This window comes from Gymnoscopelus braueri (assembly GCF_963280865.1).
Source record: "Gymnoscopelus braueri genome assembly, chromosome: 12".
Taxonomy (NCBI): Eukaryota; Metazoa; Chordata; class Actinopteri; order Myctophiformes; family Myctophidae; genus Gymnoscopelus; species Gymnoscopelus braueri.
This window is the reverse complement of record NC_137614.1, coordinates 7,042,603-7,064,645: the sequence shown is the minus strand read 5'-3', so window position 1 is coordinate 7,064,645 and position 22,043 is coordinate 7,042,603. Positions and strand designations below refer to the sequence as shown.

The window sequence follows — 22,043 nt, the reverse complement described above, 5'->3', positions numbered from 1 at the left end:
GAATGGAAATTTGGCAGAGAAGGTGGGATGAGGATCAGAAAGGAAGGAAGTTGTATAAAGTCCAAAAAAACGTCAATATAAAGAATTACAATGAAAGGGGCAGAAGGGAAGAAATTATTATCACTAGACTTAGGGTGGGGCATACAGGGTTGAATAGTACATTATATGTAATGGGTAAGGCAGAAAGTAACAAATGTGGGAACTGTGAGGAAATTGAAAATGTAGAACACATTTTATTGAAATGTGAAAGTTATGTAGAGGAAAGAACGCAACTACGTGACAAAGTTCTTGAAGCAGGACGGGAATGGGATACTATGGGGATTCTGGGAACAGATGGAAAGGGAGTAGGTATAGTTGGAAAGGCACTGTTTACGTTTTTGAAGGACACTAGGTTGAGTAGCAGAATTTGAAGGAAAAAAAAAAAAAAAAAAAAAGTGTGTATATGTATATATATGTATATGTATATGTATATGTATATATATATATATATGTGTGTGTATATATATATATATATATATATGTATATATGTGTGTATGTATATATATATACATATTACATTACAGTAATGGGATATTAGACATGATGCTACACACTCGTGTACAGTAGGTGGCGATATGCACCTTTTAGTTGGTTGCGAACCGCCAGTAAATAAGAGAAGAAGAAGAAGAAGAAAATGGCGGAAGTGATCCTCTTTTCCAAGGCCCGTGTGAAAGACAGTATTATGTTGAGAAAATATAAAGTCATTACAGCACCATAACATGGTTAATAAATTTTATTTTGGGATGTACAATACATGAAAATTACGAGAGTAATAACGCGAATTGCGTCGATAACTAATGGGGAGCGGACATTAGCGCGCTTGGCTAAAAACAGTTAGTTAGTAACATCATACAAGCTAACTATTAGCCAAATTTGGCTAGCGCTCGGAGGACTGCATAGTCCCATAGCTTGGGAGGACGAGGCCGCCCGGTCAGAGTATGGGAAAGTATCCCATTGGCTTAAACGACAGCCAATGACGCAAATCTGTCGAACAAATCTGTCGAATGCAAATGAATCTGTCGAATGCAAATTTGTTGAATGATGAGTCATAGGTCTGCCTCTTCATAGACCCGCAGCTTTCGCTAAGCGGGTAAAAAGAGCAGATTTATGAGCTTGTAGATCGGCTATTTTCAAATGTTTCTTTCTTATATTATTTGGCTAATCTTTGACCAGTTTTTATAGTATAGTTTGTTGATTACTTTTGGTGTAGTAATGGTCTTCTTCTTTTCTCTTTTTTTCCTCTTTTCTTTGAGGTATTTAAAAGTCCTTAATTTGTCACTTCACTGTCATCTAGGGACCCCCCCAAAATCATGTGAGGACCCCCCTGGGGGTCCTAACCCCACAGGTTGAGAACCACTGGTCTAGGACTCTTCCAAAATGGCGGGGATTGGCATCAGACCCAGAGACCTGGCATTGGTCGAGCTCTAAACAAAAACACCATGTTTTCTTATGAGGTTCTGGCTTTATGGCGTAGTAAACATGAGAGGAAGAAAGACGTCACAAAGAAAGCTCCAAACGTGTGTTTGTAGTGATGTGTGTGTTTGTAGTGATGTGTGTGTTTGTAGTGATGCCATGATGAGGAGGTCGTCTGACAGTCTCACACCAGGCAATATGGCTGAAGTGATGATGATGCAACTTCCTCCCAAGTCTAAATCCTCTTCATAAAGCTGTTGTTTTAGCTTTAGTGTTTTTCCCAGTGGTGGAACAAGTACTCAAATTCTTTACTTAAGTAAAAGTATCAATACTGCAATAAAGAAATACTCTGTTACAAGTTTCGGTCCAGAATTAAAAATAGACTTGAGTAAAAGTACAAAAGTATTGGCATCAAAATGTACTACTAAAATGTTTGAAAGTAGCAGATCTACAAGCTACAAGCAATGAACTACTAAATGCTATTGAAAATAGCAGATCTACAAGCGCACAACTGTTGTGAGCTTGTATAAAATAGGGCTAAAGTGGTTAATGTATCTTCATAATATCATCATTTATATCTAAAAAGTAACTATTAACTTAGTAAAAGTACAATATTTGCCTCTGAGATGTAGTGGAGTAAAAGTATTGGAAATTGGAAATACTAAAGTAAAGTACAAATACCTCAAAATTGTACTTGAGTACAGTACTTAAGTAAATGTACTTGGTTACTTTCCACCACAGTTTTTTCCTAAAGCCAGACGAGTCCTCACAGTAATAGTAATACAAACGTGTGTGTGTGTGTGTGTGTGTGTGTGTGTGTGTGTTTTATCTCAGATGCTACATGACTGTCCTAAAGCCAGACGAGTCCTCACAGTAACAGTAATACAAACCTCTCTGTATGTGTGTGTGTGTTGTGTCTCAGATGCTACAGGACTGTCCTAAAGCCAGACGAGAGGTTGAGCTCCACTGGAGGGCGTCTCCATGCACACACATCGTACGCATCACCGATGTTTACGAGAACTTGTACCAGGGCAGGAAGTGTCTGCTCATCGTGATGGAATGGTGGGTTATACTTGTGATGCGCATGAACACACACGCACACACACACACACACACACACACACACACACACACATGTGTACAAACGCACTATAGAATAAATGTGCGTTGCCTCTTTAGGAGCACACACACACATACATCAGCTTGTAAAGCACCCTCAGACAGTTTGTTTAAGTTGCTTGATTCAGTATTTAGACATTTGATATGAATTTGATCAGACACGCCCCCTTCCTATACAAACCCATTGTAACTTCAAACCGGTGTTGATTTCGTCGACTAAAACTATGACGAAAAATATAAAAACAAAATAAAAACTAGGCTATGATGACTAAAACTAAGACTAAATGTATTGACAATTTCGTCAACAAATAACAACTAGACTAAAATGTTAGGGAGGGATTAGTGGAAAAGAGATCCAGTAGAACTAAAAGACAAGTCATTTTATGCTTTGTTGCGCTCGGGTGTTGCGCTCTGAAAATAGCAGATCTACAAGCTCACAACGCGTCGCAGATCGGCTATTTTCAGCATGCAACCAAGTGTAAAATCAGCCATTATGACACCATCAAGGCACCACCAACATACATTTTAGTCGACTAAATCAACTGTAGATTTACTCGACTAAAACTAGACAAAAACTAAAATATTTCAGATGACTAAAATATGACTAAATGGAATTTTATTCAAAAGACTATGACTAAAACTGATATGATTGATTAATTGAAAACACCTGTCCTTGGTTGGTGACTGATATTGGCTTTCTAATGCATAAGGGGGGGGGCTTCTTTATACATTTTCATACATTTTCATACATTTCTTTATAATTTTTGGGGGAAATTAGAAAAGAATAAAATAAATAAGTAAAAGGAATGAAAAAAGTCATTGATAAAACACGGCCCCCTCTCGTATTGTAAGGACAATATCAGTCGCCAGAACCAAGGACGGGTGTTTTCAATGAATGGTTAAAATGGAGTTTGAATTTACAATGGGTTTGTATAGGAAGGGGGCGTGTCTGATCAAATTGATATAAAATATCTAAATACTGAATCAAGCAACTTGATGTCTGGGGTGAAACACAAAAGCCTGTGTAGACGTTAAAATGACCCCAAACATGTTTGAAAGTGAAATATCCCTTTTAGCCAACCACGCCAACCATCAGCTAATATATCCCATATATTATGATAATATGGGATATATTATGATAACATCTATAGCTGCTGTCAGGCAGAAACCTCATATGTTATACATCATACAAGAGTGTCGCATAAAAGTAGCGAAAATAGCCGATCTACAAGCTCCCAACGTGTCGTTAAAATGTTTTGAAATCTATTATAAAAAAAACACCCGACAGCAATGATATGCTACTTTACAATACAGTAGCACAGAATGTAGCATAAAGCACGTGGCACATAATAGCTTTTATTACACCCATTATTATGTTGTGCATTATGATCTCAGATGTTTGTCATTAAGTTTAGGCTGATGTATTCATATGTTGCTTCTTGTAGCCATCCTGTGAACGAACGGCTCCTTGGAGTTCAGACTTTTAATGGTTTTACTCTACAGTCGAACCAGGTTTTTAATTTGTGGCACACAAACCGAATGCTTGCTATAAAAGTTATTTTCATGGCTTGCTTTTCTATAATATATTTAAATTGGGTTGTTTAGGTCACGTTCTCCATGTGTCTGACACATTTTACACAGAATGGAGCATTTTCATTTATCCGTTTCTTCATAACGATATTCAGTTTTATGATGTTGATAATTGGCAATGAAAGTAATTACTGAACAGTCTGTAAGGACTGTAAGTGTGCAAGGCGGAGTATTGTGCCAGAAATAGCCCATCTGCAAGCTTGTAGATCTGCTATTTTAAAGAAGCATTAATGGGGGTGTGACATACAACAACAAAAAATCTTTGTCTAGGCTACTCGAATAAAAAACATAAATAAAAAGAATGTTGCCATGGTTACGGCTGCCCAGCTGTGGGATGGCCCCGCAAGCTATGGGATGAATGGCTCCCGGGTTGCCAGATCATGTGCGCATATCCCACGGGTATGGGCTAGTATATATAATTTAGAATATAATGTTCTAAATATTTGTTTCCTGTATTTTTTCTCAGTATGGATGGAGGTGAGCTATTCAGTCATATCCAAGACAGAGGGAATCATGCTTTCACAGAAAGAGGTAAAGAGATTTATTCTCTTTTTAAATCAAATCCAATGGTTTCTTCCTCTGCTTGCCAGGGGCTCAGTCAGTGTGCTTAGTCAGTGTGCTTTCCTGTTGATTAATTCTCTCTCTCTCTCTCTCTCTCTCTCTCTCTCTCTCTCTCTCTCTCTCTTCTGCACAGAGGCCTCAGACATCATGAAGAGCATAGGAGAAGCCATACAGTACCTACATGCCATCAACATCGCTCACAGAGACATCAAGGTAAACCATCGCTGTGTGTTTTCATGAATAAAGAAACATGCACTATGTAGCATAACTGAGAAGAATTGGGTTGAGTTCACACATTGAAGGATTCTTGCCTAATTTGTTCTCCCTTTTGTGGAAAGAAGTGTATTCCACTCAGGGTGAAGCATAACACGTTTTACTGAGGACAAGACTATGATTACAGCATGAAGTCTCTATCGGACAGGAACTTTGTGTCCAAAACTGAAGTTACTTTTCAGGAAATCTTGTATCACATCATAGCCCATAAGATCCTCCTCACTACCTAGAACAGTGATTCTCAACCTTTTTCATGTCAAGGACCCCCAAATTGACACTTATTAGCCGGGCGGACTCCCATTTGAAAAGATATATCAAGGACCCGCATTAGAGAAGATTTTTACGGCTCTAGCAGTGATTTTTCAACCATTTTAATTACAAGGACCCCCAGTTTGACATGCATTAGGGCTACGGACCCCCATTTAATGGCATTTTCTATCTCTGGGACCCCAATTTATATTGTAAAATCAATGTTAATGTAACTCAGAGAGTGTGCAAATGGGGTCCATTTGGTTCCATTTGTACACTCTCTGAATTATAGAACAATAAGGGTCCCTGGACCCCACTTTGAGAACCAACGGCCTAGAACATGCTTCAGCCCTCTCCACTGTCATGTGTCCTAATCAGTTCTCCTTGAGATCTAAGTCCTCAAGAAGCACACTCAGCGCTCGGGGTGGCGCAGTGTTAAAGTTCCTGCCCACCACCATGGAGGTTGTGGGTTCAAATCCACCGCGATGCATCCGGGTTTGTCGGCCGTCTACATGAACACAATTGGCCCGGGTTCAGCCAGGGGAGGGAAGCCGGGCGGGGACCCCTTTTAGCGTCCCTTACACACTATTCTTGCATTAGTATAGTGCCCTTACAAGGTGGTATTCTACATGTAGGCATGTTACACTAATAGACGCCGTAACAACAGTGTTTCAGCTGACCGTTGAAGTTGAGAACAGGTGACCAGCTGTAGTCTCACTAGTCTGACATGAACAAATGACAGCAGCATCAGGGGTTCTATGACCGGACACCCTGCAGTGGAGCACAGCCGTCCAATACACAGGTTTACATAGCGTTGCTGTCGGGTAGAAACCTCTTATCTCCATATTCTAACTTTTTTTGTGTTTTGTTTGGTAAATTAACGTCCTACCTGATCATACTACAGCGTCACACAAAAGTATCAAAAGTAGCAGATCTACAAGCTCGAAACGTCACAGTTTTGGACATGATGAGGTTTCCACCCGACAGAGACGAATGAATGGACCATGGACCACTATTTGAGGAACAGAGATTTAGAGATTTCTTTAGTGAAGATTTGTATTTTATTTGATTTTATTTTATCGACCACTAGATACAGTGCAGTAAATTACCTGGTGACGTATGATGACGCGTCAATGTTGTCAGTTACTGGGAAGTCGGATGTCAAGAACTTCCACACAAATGGGAGTTAGAATCTCAAGGGAAACCTTACCGGATTGCCTGGTTGAGTCACCATTATTAGGAAATGTGACCATAATCAATTGCATGTGTCTGCTTGCTCATACATGTTGCAATGAATCAGTTAACATGAGTTTAATATGAAAGGTTAAGAGAACAGAATAAGGGCAACCATGGGAAAGGAATAGATCAGTGGTTCTCAATCTTTTTTTTTAGCTCTGGACCACTAGCATATTTCAGTTAAATAATTGTTTTAATTCACCTCGAATTAACAAATTCAATTAAGCCCTTAACAGTGATTATTTAATTTCAAGCTTTTCCCCCCACACCACGCCCATATCCCCCCTCCCAACACAACAGCTAGTGGTCCCCACGTTGATTCTCAGTCAGGGTGGTGGTCCCTGGGTCATAATCAGTTGAAAACCCCTGTCCTACAGTATTAAGTTATACATGAGTTGTGCCTTTCAACTCATGTATAGGGTCAACAAACTGACAAAAATGTGCATTCCGCCGTAATCTGAAGACTAACCTCTTCAGACCTCACCTTAGCCCGTAGCCCTTGACCTATAGCCTTGACGACCAGGTAGGCTAATGCAAAGGTTAAAATGTAATTAAAGACACGTTTTCACTACAGTGCCAGCATTTTTCCAGCACAGTAATTAGAATAACCTGCTGGACTAGCAATGGGAGAGGCCGCTTTCACATGCCCTCCTTGGCAGCAAAAGTTCTGGTATTGCCTGATAAGCCACCGTTTTCATTTGTTTATTTTCTAACGGTATAGTACTTTATACTCGTGCGAGAGGTGACTGTAAGCACGCGAGATTGTAACTTTAAACCATCGAAAGAACAGAGGGCAAGTGGTTTTCTCATTATTTTTTCTAAGTGACTATTACAGGCCACATGAGCACTTTAAACCTATTTGCACCGGCCATTTGAAAATAGCCGATCTACAAGCTTAGAACAAATAAAAAGCAACCCGCAACTACCAATATTTACAAGCAACTTTACAGGAAAACAAGCCCAAAGTTGGTTATAAGAAGCAGACATGGCAACAGGTTGCGACGCAACACGCATTCCTTCATTTCATTCAGTGTGCCTGGCTGCCTGCCTTTTCTCTCGCTCACCCCCATTCTCTATAAACGGAGCTTTAACTCTTTAACTCTTAGGACAAGTTACAAGCCATATTCTTCATGCAACACATAATAAGTTTCACCTTTCTCAGTGCATTGTCAACATTGCTCTGAAGGATTTTGTCACTGAACAGTTTTTGGCTACAGGCTGACTGTCACACGCTCTCTCTCGTCTCGCTATTAAGCACCACATTAATCTACTGTAAGCATGCTGCCTGGCAGCTGGCTCTATCCAAAGTGACGGGCTGACGGACGGGTCTATCTCTGGCGGAAATCAATGCTCAACATCACGACACTATCCGTAAAATTACGTTATGTGTTTTCACTACAGGGAACATTTTATTTCGGCAGTACATTCCGGAAAAAATACTAGGTGTCTTGCCGCAAAATTTTGTTTGTTTACCTATGATCCTAGTTTACTGTGGCACTGCACTGTCTCTCTGCATTTGATGTGTGCGTTTACCTTGCTTACTGTAAGTCGCTCTGGATAGAGAGTGTCTGCTAAATGCCTAAATTGTAAATTGATAAAAAAAAGCTGAAAAAAAAGAAGATGAATTCTGCTCTGCTGTGCAGAAGTTGAATGTGTTGTTTTGGACTCTTCTTTCAGCCAGAGAACCTTTTGTACACATCCAAAAGACCTGACGCTCTGCTCAAGCTCACCGACTTTGGTTTCGCCAAAGAAATCACCACTCTCAACTCACTGGCTACACCATGCTACACACCATACTATGTTGGTAAGAACTACACCCTGTTACACCCCATACTATGTTGGCAAGAACAGCTGGCTAAAGTTATGCAGCAGCTTATTAGCCCCACAGAAAATAACAATTTACACTTCCAAATGAGAAATCATAACGGTTGTTCTCTTCTTTGCTACCTTTAAACTATATTCTTTTCACTAATTGTTATGTTGGCCACTTCAGCCCTATTTTCAGAAATGTTTCAAAATGTTTCAAAAATAGCCGATGTTTCTAATAAGCCCACAAAGGGCAAGATTCAAAGTTGCGATGCAACACGTTGTGAGCATGTATATCTACTTTCTTGGAAACCACAAGAGAGAGGCTTCCTCCCAGGTTTCAGGTGGTTAAAATAAAGCCATGTACGTACTTTTATACGTGCTTACTAAAGCGTTAAGTTGACCTAGTGTTTGTGTGCAGAACTTTGCTTGCAGGGGATTTCACAGGCATGTTTAAAAAGTTGCTGATCGTTAGCAGTATATAGGGTACTTCCTGTGGAAAGTACAGTATCGACGCTGGCTACAGCTTGTTTTGGTTAACAAGAAGTTACATCCTGTGGAGACTAGACGTAAACGTGTTTTAAAGTCAGCTGTTTTTGTCAATACATTTTCAATTGTCAGCCTATGTGTTGAATACATTAAGTCAGTGGTGACCAAATAGTGTGTGGAGTCACACTGCTGTGTCGTGAGACAAGTCCAAGTGTGTGGATTTTGTGACAACCACATAATATAATGTGTATATAATTATACAAAAAGTTATGAATTGCTTTTTAATTTACTATATCAGTACTTTGTGGGCTCTCATTTCCCAATACAGAGGCAAATTCTATACCCTAAAAAGTATATACATAATTCTTTTTTCTCAAAATGTCAAACGCAGCATTGCAGATATACAAGCTCGCAATGTGTAATCGACGCGTCATGAGTGTGTAGAGGTGCTATTTTCGCTATGTATACAGAAGTGCCTTGCGATGAGAGTTTACAAACCACTGCATTAACCCATTCACTCTGGGAACGCATGTCATTTTGTAGATTTTTTTGCTATAACCATTATGTTATACTTTGGGCTTGGCACAGAGTGCAACTTTTTTTAGAAAATCTTGAAAATGTGTGCATATATTTTTAACTCAAATCTTTGCTTCTGGGGATTCTACAAATGTCTTTCTTTTTTTTTAACTTATGTTGCTATAATATCAGTGGTTCTCAAACTTTTTTTCATGTCAAGGACCCCCAAAATGATATGTATTTGTCCGCGGACCCCCCCATCTCAAAATATCTTGTTCCAGGGACGCCCCAGAGGCAAAGATTTGAGTTACAAATGTTCGCTTTAAAATAAATACATATATATTCAAAGATTTGCACTCATTTTCACGATTTCTTTTCAAAAATAGCCAAAGAAATCTTAAAATGACACAGATAGGTAGTAGATAAGTTGTAACAAAAATTAACATGTCTTCATTGTTGTTTCTTCTCTCTGTGACACTGTGACAGCCCCAGAAGTTCTCGGTCCAGAGAAGTACGACAAATCCTGTGACATGTGGTCTCTGGGCGTCATCATGTATATCCTGTAAGTCAAACTGAAAGGTCATGAGGTGTTTTTTAGTGATTGCAGGTTTCGTCATGTGTTTATGGGTTTACATATGGCTCTGTTCCACTATGAAGGGTAACCATGAACCCTCTATGACCTGATGCTTTCCAGAACCCATCAAGTTTCTGTCATCTTTGTTTTGTTAGTTTACATTTCCTTCATAACCAGAACGAGCCCTGAGGTGGGCCGCATGTCGTAAAAAAGAAAAACTCTGTGTCCATTAATCAGTGTTTTTTAGTTTGATTTATCTGTGTACTGTTTAATAATATATATTTAAATATATAAAAAAATGGCATATTGTTGCTGTCTGTGGTCCAAAACTATTACTTTTCAGGATTCAAAACTAGCAAAAATAGCTGATATACAAGCTCACAACGTGTCGCTATTTTTGCTGCTTTTGTGTGACACTGCAGTTTGAAAAAAAAAACTATGGAGATAAGAGGTTTCTGCCCGACAGCATCGATATCCACAAGCTCAACAATGCATTGCGATTGTAGATCTGCTATTTTTCTTATTTAAAAAAAAATAAAGCTTGTAACTGGCACCATTGACACTCTCTTGGTTAGATTTACGGCAAAAACATTACCCTATTCCTGATGGTTGTTGTTTTCCGTCCCATCATCATCCTCAGGCTTTGTGGATATCCTCCCTTCTATTCCAACCACGGCCTGGCCATCTCCCCCGGGATGAAGAGACGCATCCGCAACGGACAGTACGAGTTCCCCAACCCAGAGTGGTCCGACGTGTCAGAGGAAGGTGAGAGACCGAGACATGTCTGTGTAGGGTTGGGATCCAGAACCAGAGGAATCCCAATCAGTTCCATCACATTTGGAACCGTTTATCACAGTGGTTCTCAAACATTTTCATGTCTAGGGCCCCCAAAATCATATGTATTTGGCCGAGAACCCCCATATCAAAATATGTTGTGCCAGGGACCCCCAGAATAGAAGATTTGTTTGTTTTTTTTATTCAAAATTATTAAAAGTTTTCCAAACATTGTTGAGATTTTTCAAATTTCAAAAATAGCAGATCTACAAGCTCCTAGCGTGGCACAAAGTGACGCGCTATGAGCTTGTAGATCTGCTATTTTTGAATGGCCCAAAGGAATCAAAAAATGACACAGATGAATATATATTATTTCCAAAGATTTAAAAAGTTTAAAAAAAACTTTCAAAATATAATTTCCATACATAAAGTAAAACAAGTTTAAGAAGTAGAGAAAATAGCAGATCTACAAGGTGTGAGCTTGTAGATCTGATATTTTCACTGGTTTGGGTCTCATTTCTCTTTTGGGTCTTGAGCTAAACATTTTGGGAACCACTGCTATAAATTACCATATACACAGACATGCAAAAGTGTCACTTTTCAGCTACAGTCACCTTAAACAACATGTTGTCACCTTTTTCACCTCGGGGCTGTTTGCATGCCTGTATACACATTTGTGTATATGAATATACTGTATATATGCGTTGTGCAATATAGGGTGCGTTCGGAAATACAGCACTGAGCGCACTGGCCAATACAAACTAATAGGCGAGTGTGCTCCGGTGTGCAATTTCCGAACGCACCCCTAGGCTTCAAGCTTGATTCCCCCCCCCCCCCCATTGTCAAAAGTGCGTGTGTGTGTGTGTGTGTGTGTGTGTGTGTGTGTGTGAAAACGTAGTGTCACATGGCACGTGACATTTAATGTCAGTCGATGGTTGCAGTAAATAATTGTCGCGTCAATGAGGCTTACGGGTGACTGATAAGGATATCAGCGAGATAGTAGACATAGATGTGTGTGTGTCGTGTGACCTTTGAGCTGGTTGTATGACCATTACCCGTTTGTTTTCTTCTTCAGCCAAGCAGCTGATTCGTCACCTGCTGAAGACTGAGCCCAGCCAGAGGATCAGCATCACTGAGTTCATGAACCATCCCTGGATCAATGTAAGAAAGCCACCGGCCAGGCTGGCCTCCGCCACTGCACACTAACGAACCCAGTGATTATCAGACCTTTTCATTTCAAGGACCCCCAGTTTTATATGCATTAGGCCCAGGACCCTCGATCCTTTTCTATCTCTGGGGCCCTAGTCTACATTATAGAAACCCTAACTCTGAGAGTGTACACATGGAACCAAATGGTCCATTTGGTTCCATGTGTACACTCTCAGAGTTACAGACCTGTAGCTCCTCAAGGACCCCTGAGGGTCCCTGGACCACTGCACTAACCCACCATTTCAATTTCTTTCTTATAGTAAGTGCAGTAAGTGATATTTTCTTGTTAAAATAGTGTTAAATAGCTCTACTGTGTATATTCTGATAGTAATCATTGCTACAGAGTGTTTGTTCAGTAATTGATCTCTCCTTGTCTGTACAGCTCTTTAGTAAACAACATTTCATCCAATCAGGAGAGTGAACTCATACTTGTCTGTACAGCTCTTTAGTAAACAACATTTCATCCAATCAGGAGAGAGAACTCATGCAGGTTACAGGGTTAAGACGTGAAATTGGAAGTGACAATCAAATACATGAGCAGACAAAATTGAAACTGGAACACTATCAAATGTAAGCAGATAAACAGGTGCTCCCTCCAGATAGGATGACATTGACAACCCACCTGAAAATGTATTTTATGTTTACTAAAGAGCTGGAGAGACTCCTGTTACTGAACAAACACTCTATAGCAATGAGTACTATCAGAATATAGAGCTTTAACTAAAGAATATCACTTAGAGCAGTGGGTCGGGACCCATTTTGCGGTCACAGACCCATTTTTAATGGGTTGTCGAGTAAATATCCCGTTTTTCCTTCTACAAGTACACAACGCGTCGCTATTTTCACAATGTATGCCTCTTTGTTAGGTAATATTTGACAACATTTTTATAGTTTGTTGATTACTGACACAATGAAAATATAATTTCTGACGAGTAAATGGTATCTGCACATTTCATTTTAGAAATGTGCAGATACCCTGTATACACTTATACTGTGCAGATACCCTGTATACACTTATACTGTGCAGATACCCTGTATACACTTATACTGTGCAGATACCCTGTATACACTTATACTGTGCAGATACCCTGCATACACTTATACTGTGTGTTGGTTTGTTTTACTGTTGAGTGAGAAAACAATGTTGCACAATGCACATTAAGAGCACCTTAAGTTTCAATATGTGTGAGTGTTTGTGAATGCTCACCATCCATGTCTTGTCCTGTTGTTCACAGCAGTCCATGGAGGTCCCACAGACCCCTCTACACACCAGCCGCGTGCTACAGGAAGAACAGGATGTCTGGGAGGATGTCAAGGTATCTGTCACTAACTAACCCCTTACCAACAGTGCTGTAAAGTAACTAACCCTTTATATAAAGCTCACTATGTCGCTGTTTTTGCGGCACGTTGTAGATTGGCTGTTTTTTTTTAATGTTTGAATAGGGCTTAGGGTGTTAAATAAAATCATGTTCATTGTATTATTAAAGTTAAATGTTCTTTTCATATTGAAGATAAACATTTTACATTTTGTATATTTTATTTGTGTTTATTGTTATTTGTTTCCTTAAGTTAAATGTTCTCAAATATAAACTTTAATCAAATCTAACTTCGTCAAATTGTTATACAATGTAGCTTTTTTTGGGGGACAAATTATGGGTCAAAACATGTGTCTAGGACTGCCCAAAAGTGGCATCGGCCTCAAACCCCAAAATATATCATGGGTGGGCCTCCAGTTTGTTGCTGTCGTGTACTGTATGTGCTGCTTCTCTCCAGGCGGGGTGTGTGGGGGCTTGTCCCCTGTACTGCACTTCTGATTGGCTGGCGTCAGGATAAAAAAAAGATGGGACCCCCATTTGATAACAATGACAGAAACATGTGCGCCTTGTTATCAAACCCTGAACATTGTCCACCTGTGCCCTCTAGTGTTCACTTCAGCTTTCAATTTGGGCAGTATTTGGCTGCACAGTGTACTTATTCCATATAGGTATATTTAATGCAATGGTTACATTTCACTGTCTGCACCTGTACTGCAACTTAGTGACGCTAGCCAACTAGACTTGGTAATACGTGTGAAATAAAAATAGGTTGTAGTTTGATTTTTAGACTTGGTAAACTTGACCAGGGTTTGCTCTGTACTTGGTCCGCTCTTCCCCCCCCCCCCCGCTACACCAATTGTCTACACTGAAAATAGCCAATCTACAAGCTCACTGTGAATTACCCCCCCCCCCCCCCCTCTCCAAAAACAGATGTTGGGGGTTCAAGTGACCAGTATGTAGTTCAATCAATATGAAACCTGGAACGCTCCTGACAACATAAGTCAAACGGTAGAACGTGGTACAAATTATGCCAAAGGCTTAGGAGAGGCAGCGTTGATCAGCCATCTGCAGGACATAAAACATGCAGGTTGAGATCACCACCGCTGATCAAAAGGTCAAAATCCCAACACACACTTGTCTTGAAAAGCCATTAGAATTTTATTTGGGAAACGCTGAAAGAGGGCAAGCACCCTGTATAGTACAGTACTTTGTGTTGCATGTCGGTGCATGCTAGTACATGTGTGCAGCTGTTGCCGAACAATGAGGCACATAGCAGGTACTTAAACTGTAATGACGCAACGACTGTGCTTGTTAACATTTGGATCATGGTCGTTTTATTAACGGGCTGCAGTGATGTAAAGTAACTAAGTATATTTACTCAAGTACTGTCATTTTTAAAGTACTTTTACTTTACTTGAGTATTTCCATTTCTTGATACTTAATAGTTCTATTCCACTACATCTCAGAGGCAGATATTGTACATTTGACTCCACTACAATTATAATCTTTAGTTATTTGCAGATTTAGATTATTATTATTATTATTATTATTACAAAACATACATTTACCACTTCAGCCCTATTTTATTCTTCGGCTATTCTAAGATTTACACATCTTTTAAAGCATATCTGTCGTCATAATGAGATGCCACTAATTGTTTTTGTATTTTTATATCAAAAGTCTGCGTGATTACATCAGCAAGTCCTTGTGAATAATATGAATCATGATTTCATTCACCTGTGTGATTCCCATAGCTCATGTTCCTCTGTTTTTAAACTTAAACCGAGCACTCAAACATGTACCGTATCAGAAAACATTTGAGGTGAGCAATTATCAATGCAGTGACATAAACACGCTTTTGCACTGCCTCCCAGGTCGGTATACTCTCTCTGCCTCGCGGTGCACTAGAGTGCTGACACAAGGCAGTGTAGATCCCATAGCCCGAGGCGACGGGCGGTCGGCTGAAACTGTGATTGGCTAAGACATAACCAGCCTCTGTTTTTACTTGTACATTTCAAAATAAAGGTTGCAAAAAAAAGCCATTGCAGCTGGACCTTTAAGTAAAAGGTCTTGAGTATTTCTTCCACCACTGATGGGTTCTCTGTTGTTTGTCACCATTAGGAGGAAATGACCAGTGCCCTGGCAACCATGAGAGTGGACTACGAACAGATCACAATCAAAACCCTCCAAGATTCCACCAATCCGCTGCTCATGAAGAGACGGAAAAAAGTGAAAAGCACATCCACGCAACCGCCAGGCCTGTGAAACGACAAAAGACTCTTTTAGAAAAGCCCTCTCACACACACATTGTCCTGTCTGTCCTCAGGAACGTTGCTATGATGTGTGTGTGTGTGTGTGTCGACTTGTTTCTCCCATTGGCTTCGCCTCGCGCACAGAGAGCCGCTCTCACGGAGATCTCTGGGAAATCCAGGGAATGTCCAGTGTTTGAAGACTGCTATTCCCCCCCCCAAAAAAAGCTGTTTTGGAAGCTTTTAAAACATTTCTTTTTTTTGTCTTGTGTCAACGTTGCAACCTTTTTATCATAGAAGTCATAATTCAAGTTGATCATATTTTAGGTGATACGGTGTAGATTATCAGACAGTTATCACATTCGAACAGTGGTTCTCAAAGTGAGGTCCAGAGACCCTTCAGGGTTCCTTGGGGGGACTCAAAATGGACCCTTACAGGGCTGGAACTCTTGACTGTTTACAAATTGAACCAAATGGACCCTTACCATTTGGTTCCATTCGTACACTATCAGAGTTATGGGGATCCTTGAAATAAAATAAAAACGTTTGAGAACCATTGTAATAGAACATTTTTCCAGTAGTTGAACACTTAAAAGGGTTACTTGAGCACTCCACAGAAGTATAATTATGATTTGCATTTTCAGACTGTTCTCATGATAGGTTCTTGTAACAGTTGTCGGAACACATCAAACGGTTATTGAGCACTCCACAGAAGTTTAATTAATGGAGCTGAACTGTGTCTTTGTTTCTCACAGCGGGGCCACATGCCTCTCACAGTTGGTTATTTACTGGATGCTGTCATCGGTAGCCGAGCGTCCATAAAGAATGACGCAAAGCATTACATAAGCGTCCTGGGCGACTCGGCTCTTCGCTATGCACTGGAAAATATTTTGGTATGTGCACTGAAGGTTATTCATAAATCCTTGTGTTGTCGGGGGAGAAAACATCTGTGTATAATAGTGTTTTAATAGTTTTCTTGCCCCTTTTATATTGTTGATGTGTGTGTATATATATTGATTTATACCTCACATCAACAGTATTGTTTTTTTCTGCGTTGGGTGAATTATGTTGCCGCAAATGGAAAAAAATATAGATTGTATGAGTGCTTTTGAATGGATTGTTGGTTGTGCTATATTTTTTTTGACAAGCAGAGTCCTGTCACCCAAATATTTTAATGTTGTCTGCATAGGAAAGTTGTGCCCTCAGCCCTGTGTGGCAGAGAATTCTAATACAAAAACATCGGTTTTATTTTTTTATTTTTAATCAAATGTGTGTTGGATGAATGCATGATTCACAGATTTGCTTTCTGTGCCCACGTCATTGTAGAATTTATTCTCACTTTTATTCGTAGAATTACTCGTCACTTTCTCAATTCTTAAAGGTCAATTTATGCTTTGAGCGGCACGTGTCGATTAACGGTCGCACTGAATGTCTCAACATTCAGAGGGTTGAGCGTTCATACTGTCTGCGACTCGCCGTCAAAAAGTGAATCTGGTCTCGTGCATTATTTTTTCCAGAGGGACACGACACCCGTCTGTGAAGGTACTTGGCGACACATTTCAAAGCATGAACTGACCTTAAGATTTGTAGTGTCCCAATATCAGTGTTGTAGTTCCTTCCCCATACAAGTAGTCAGTGTGTGGTATTCTTATTCATCATGTATCTCTTGACAGACTGATCGCAACAGCGTTTATTTGAGAAGCTTGTGATGAACCCTGCTGCTAGCTGGATTCAAAATGCTTCAAAAGCCTTTCAACACGCACAGTACACAGCAGTGATGGACAAGTACATCGTCCAATCCACTCCTCTGTGTTCCATTTATCAATTTCTAACTCTTGAGAGGATACAAACATAACGTTATGTTTGTATCCTCTCAAGAGTTAAATGAACGCTGAGGATTTTTACAGTGTCGTTATAAGGTCCCTACTGTGTGAAGGACTTTTAAGAGTGTTGGGGAGGGGGGAGGGCAAGGGACAGTATAAGACAAGGGAGTAGTTCGAGATGTAAGAATCTATAATATCGCACCTTACTAAAAATCATGTCTTGTACTCTCAATTAAATCTGTTGAAATCCTCTGAAGTCTTGGTGTGCATAATGTATTGCAACAAACCCAGTAGACTCTTCTATTGTAGCTTTTAATGTTACCGCCCCCTAATGGGTAGTTTGTGGTTCTAAAATATTTTGTAGTCCTAAAATTTCATAAGCTTTCTCATCCCCAGCGGGTTGGTTTTCCTCCTCGAATGTATGCAGGAAATAAAGTATTTTTTAAACTCATTTTTCTCCCCAATTTGGTCATTATGCCAATTCTTTCCTCCCCACACACATTTGTGTGTGTTGTCACTGCTGTTGTATCCTACTGATTCACCTGCCAGTGAGGAGCCCTCACCGGGAGGACGCAGAGCCTTCGTCCTACTCCTCCCGCCCAACACTCCCTGCTGACATTCCCAGCCCGTAGGTGTAAGTATTGACATATCACCCTTCCCGCCCGGCTTCCCTCCCTGGAACAAAAACTGTATTGATTTGTTTGAACAGCAGCGGAGGAATGAGGGTTTGAGGTTAGGTTTAGGCATAATTTCTGTTTTACTCCCCTACATCTCGGAGGCAAATATTGTACTTTTCACTCTACTACAATTATTTAGAAACTTTAGTTACTTTGTAGATTTAGATTATTATTACAAAACCTACATTAACCACTTTCAGCCCTATGTATTAAAGCTATTTTCAAAAGATTTTCATTCATTTTGAGAACTTGAACCATAGCATCCCTATTCTGAGCATGTCATAATAAGAGAACGTTTGGAACATTTCTTTGTATTTAAAATATGATGAATATCGTGTCTTGTCTTGGTCCATCCATCCATCTTCAACCACTTATCCGGAATTATCCTGGGGGATCCCGAGGCGGTCCAAGGCCAGTGGGGAGATATAATCCCCCCCATCTGGTCCTTGGTCTGCTAGGGGGCATCTTGGACTTATTTACAAGTTTTTGGTTTTGTTACATCCTTAGTAGGAACAGAAACGGTCACAAACCCTATACTGTATATTCTGTACATTTCAGTGCAGTTCATTCTTTCTGATCAACCCTGTCCTCCTTTCTCAGGGTCAGCCATGTAAAGCCAACAATTCCGGGAAACCATTTGATCCTTGTTGTCAATTAGTTGTACGAGCTCTTGTCTTATTGGTTCTTGTTTATTCGATACTTATTTGTTTTAGCTCTTGCTCATTTGATTTTCCTATTTGTCTCATCTGTTTAACTTAAGAAAGTAGATAGCTGATATATTGCACTTTACCTTAGCGCTAGGTATACTCTTAGTTGCTTGTTTTAGAAGAGAATGCACTTATGACTTCTGGTGATTAGTAGTTTCCTTGCCTACCTATGTTGAATGCACTTATTGTAAGTCGCTTTGGATAAAAGCGTCTGCTAAATGACTAATGTAATGATCCTGAACAGCGACTGGCAGTAGGGAGGGACATACACACCCACACACACACCAACTCACTTGCAGAGTTTAATTGGCATTCCAAATCGTATCATTGCATCGGAAAAACGTGCGTGCTCACCAGGCAATGAGCATTTCCTGAATGTGAATCTGCAGATGGTTTCATTTTTCAGGGTACAGCCTCAAAGCACCGCAACAAGATGATGCGAAGAAGATGACAAGATGATGCGGACAACTACCCCCTAATGGGTAGTCTGTGGTGCTAAAATATTTTGTAGTCCTAAAATTTCATACGTTTTCTCATCCCCAGCGGGTTGGTTTTCCTCCTCGAATGTATGCAGGAAATAAAGTATTTTTTAAACTCATTTTTCTCCCCAATTTGGTCATTATGCCAATTATTTCCTCCCCACACATGTGTGTGTGCTGTCACTGCTGTTGAATCCTACTGATTCACCTGCCAGTGAGGAGTCCCCACCGGGAGGACGCAGAGCCTTCATCCTACTCCTCCCGCCCAACACTCCCTGCTGACATTCCCAGTCCGTAGGTGTAAGTATTGACAAATATCACCCTTCCTGCCCGGCTTCCCTCCCCGGAACACAAACTGTATTGATTTGTTTGAACAGCAGTGGAGTACTGAGAGTGAAACAGCCTCCACTTTGTAAGGACTCTCTTACTGATCACTTGGTTGTTTAGCTAAACCTAACCACTTGTTGGCTTATATATAAACATAGCCTTGCCATTTAGCTTAGCAGCTAACGTAGCTTTAGTCAAACCGTGCTGCCAGCTCTCTACCAACGGAAGAGTCTCTTTTCCCTGTGTTTTGTCCAGGTGGATGGGTTTGAGGTTCGGTTTAGGCATAATTTCTGTGAGGCTAAGGTATTTAACTTTTACTTGTAACAGAGTATTTCTATGTTGCAGTATTGCTACTTTTACTTAAGTAAAACATTTGAGTACTTTTTCCACCACTGCACATGAACCATAGCATCCCTATTCTGAGCATGTCATAATAAGTGAACGTTTGGAACATTTCTTTGTATTTATTTAAAATATGATGAATATCGTGTCTTGGTCCATCCATCCATCCTTCAACCACTTATCCCGGAATTGGGTCGCGGGGTCAACAGTTCCAGCAGAGAGCTCCATTTCCCTCTTTCGAGCAACATTTGGCACTTCCTCCTGGGGGATCCCGAGGCGTTCCAAGGCCAGTGGGGAGATATAATCCCCCCCATCTGGTCCTTGGTCTGCCAGGGGGCATCTTGGACTTATTGTGATATTATCATATTGTGAGAAACGGCCACAAACCCTATACTGTATATTCTGTACATTTCAGTGCAGTTCATTCTTTCTGATCAACCCTGTCCTCCTCCTTTCTCAGTGAGCCATGTAAAGCCAACAATTCCGGGAAATCATTTGATCCTTGTTGTACGAGCTTGTCTAATTGGTTCTTGTTTATTCGATACTTATTTGTTTTAGCTCTTGCTCATTTGATTTTCCTACTTGTCTCATCTGTTTAAGAAAGTAGGTAGCTGATATATTGCACTTTACCTTAGCGCTAGGTATACTCTTAGTTGCTTGTTTTAGAAGAGAATGCACTTAAAGACTTCTGGTGATTAGTAGTTTCCTTGCCTACCTATGTTGAATACACTTATTGTAAGTCGCTTTGGATAAAAGCGTCTGCTAAATGACTAATGTAATGATCCTGAACAAGGACTGGCAGTAGGGAGACACACACACACACCAACACACTTGCAGAGTTTAATTGGCATTCCAAATTGTATCATTGCATCGTGCGTGCTCACCAGGCAATGAGCATTTCCTGAATGTGAATCTGCAGATGGTTTCATTTTTCAGGGTACAGGCTTTTACCCTGAAAAATTAAACCATCTGCAGTGCTTTGAGGCTGTACCGTACAGCCTCAAAGCACCGCAACAAGATGATGCGAAGAAGATGACAAGATGATGCGGACAATGCCGAAAATTTGACCTCAGCCGAAATCTTGAATGACGTACGTTTCGGAGGCGGTGTGTAAACGTGATTGACACAACGTGAGGTATTTATCTTTTAACGTGCGACAATTTTGGATAAACACGGACTCGGTGTCACGGACCCAATATCTCAACGTTGAAATTTGTTTTTAGTTTAGTTTTTCTTTTGCACGTAGATAAAGGCGACGGGTGCATAGGAACATAGGCCGCAACATAGCCTACTGAAAGAAAAACATGTTCTTACCCTATTCCGGGAAAGCATCTGTCATTTTGGATTATATATATATGTTACAGTATGATTGGAGAACCAGTACGATTGAAGAAAGCGCGCTCGTTTTTACCACCCACCCAGCACTAGAGGGAGCCACAAGCCAGGCTTGTGCACAAACATATATGGCCACACACACACACACACACGCACACGCACACGCACACGCACACACGCGCACGCGCTCATGCTTTTTTTGGTTTATTGAAAGCAGGACTGTTTAGATACTTTTATTGTGTTCTGGCTTTTGTTTTACTTTCTCCCTGACACACACACACACACACACACACACACACACACACACACACACACACACACACAGTGATCCATGAAAAGAACTATTCTGTCCCTATCGGTTTACAAATCAAACGGCGCTGAGTCGACTAGTGGAGCGTCGGCCGGTCAGCGCGGGCACTCGCGCCTCGAGGCGCGAGGGCGCGCTTCCTCGGCCTCAAGCTCCACTAAATCGGCGCGCCTCCGTCATGGACAAGCGTGTGCGTGTGAACGCGTGTTCAGCGTTCCCCTCATAGATATTATGGTTCCCCTAGCGTAGCTTCCTGGTTGCTATGTGGGGGGGAACAACAAAAGACAGGTCCGCTCGGCGCATCAAAGCCCCGCCTCTCCGCGTTCTCCTTCTCCTCCTCCTCGGAGGAGGAGAAGGAGAGAAGGAGAGGACGGGACGGTTTATTACGCGAGGAGGAGGAGGAGGAGGAGGAGGAGGAGGAGGCTCCTCTTCCTCGCGAGCCTCGCGTAATAAACCCACGCCTCGCAGCGCCGCATCCTCCTTCTCCTCCTCACGAGCCTCGCTAATAAACCCTGTCTCGAAAAGCCCCGCCTCCCCCCGAAGGAGCCCCGTGCCTAAAAACGAGCGCTCTGTCTTCAATCGTACTGGTTCTCCAAACGTACTGTGACATATATATATATGTGTGTGTGTGT

At 40.9% G+C, this 22,043-nt stretch overlaps 1 protein-coding gene across 1 annotated transcript in view; it reads left to right on the top strand.

The window, feature by feature from the left end:
• Positions 1–17,627, top strand: part of LOC308096322 (MAP kinase-activated protein kinase 2-like) — a 30,655-nt gene extending 13,028 nt beyond the window's left edge. The window contains exons 2-10 of the mRNA XM_080443722.1: positions 2,376–2,515; positions 4,629–4,693; positions 4,857–4,936; positions 8,159–8,285; positions 9,779–9,854; positions 10,507–10,631; positions 11,716–11,801; positions 13,085–13,165; positions 15,287–17,627. Coding sequence (XP_080299848.1) covers positions 2,376–2,515; positions 4,629–4,693; positions 4,857–4,936; positions 8,159–8,285; positions 9,779–9,854; positions 10,507–10,631; positions 11,716–11,801; positions 13,085–13,165; positions 15,287–15,430 — 924 coding nt within the window. The 3' untranslated portion in view covers positions 15,431–17,627. The remainder of the gene's footprint in view (positions 1–2,375; positions 2,516–4,628; positions 4,694–4,856; positions 4,937–8,158; positions 8,286–9,778; positions 9,855–10,506; positions 10,632–11,715; positions 11,802–13,084; positions 13,166–15,286) is intronic.
• Positions 17,628–22,043: the final 4,416 nt, after the last annotated feature.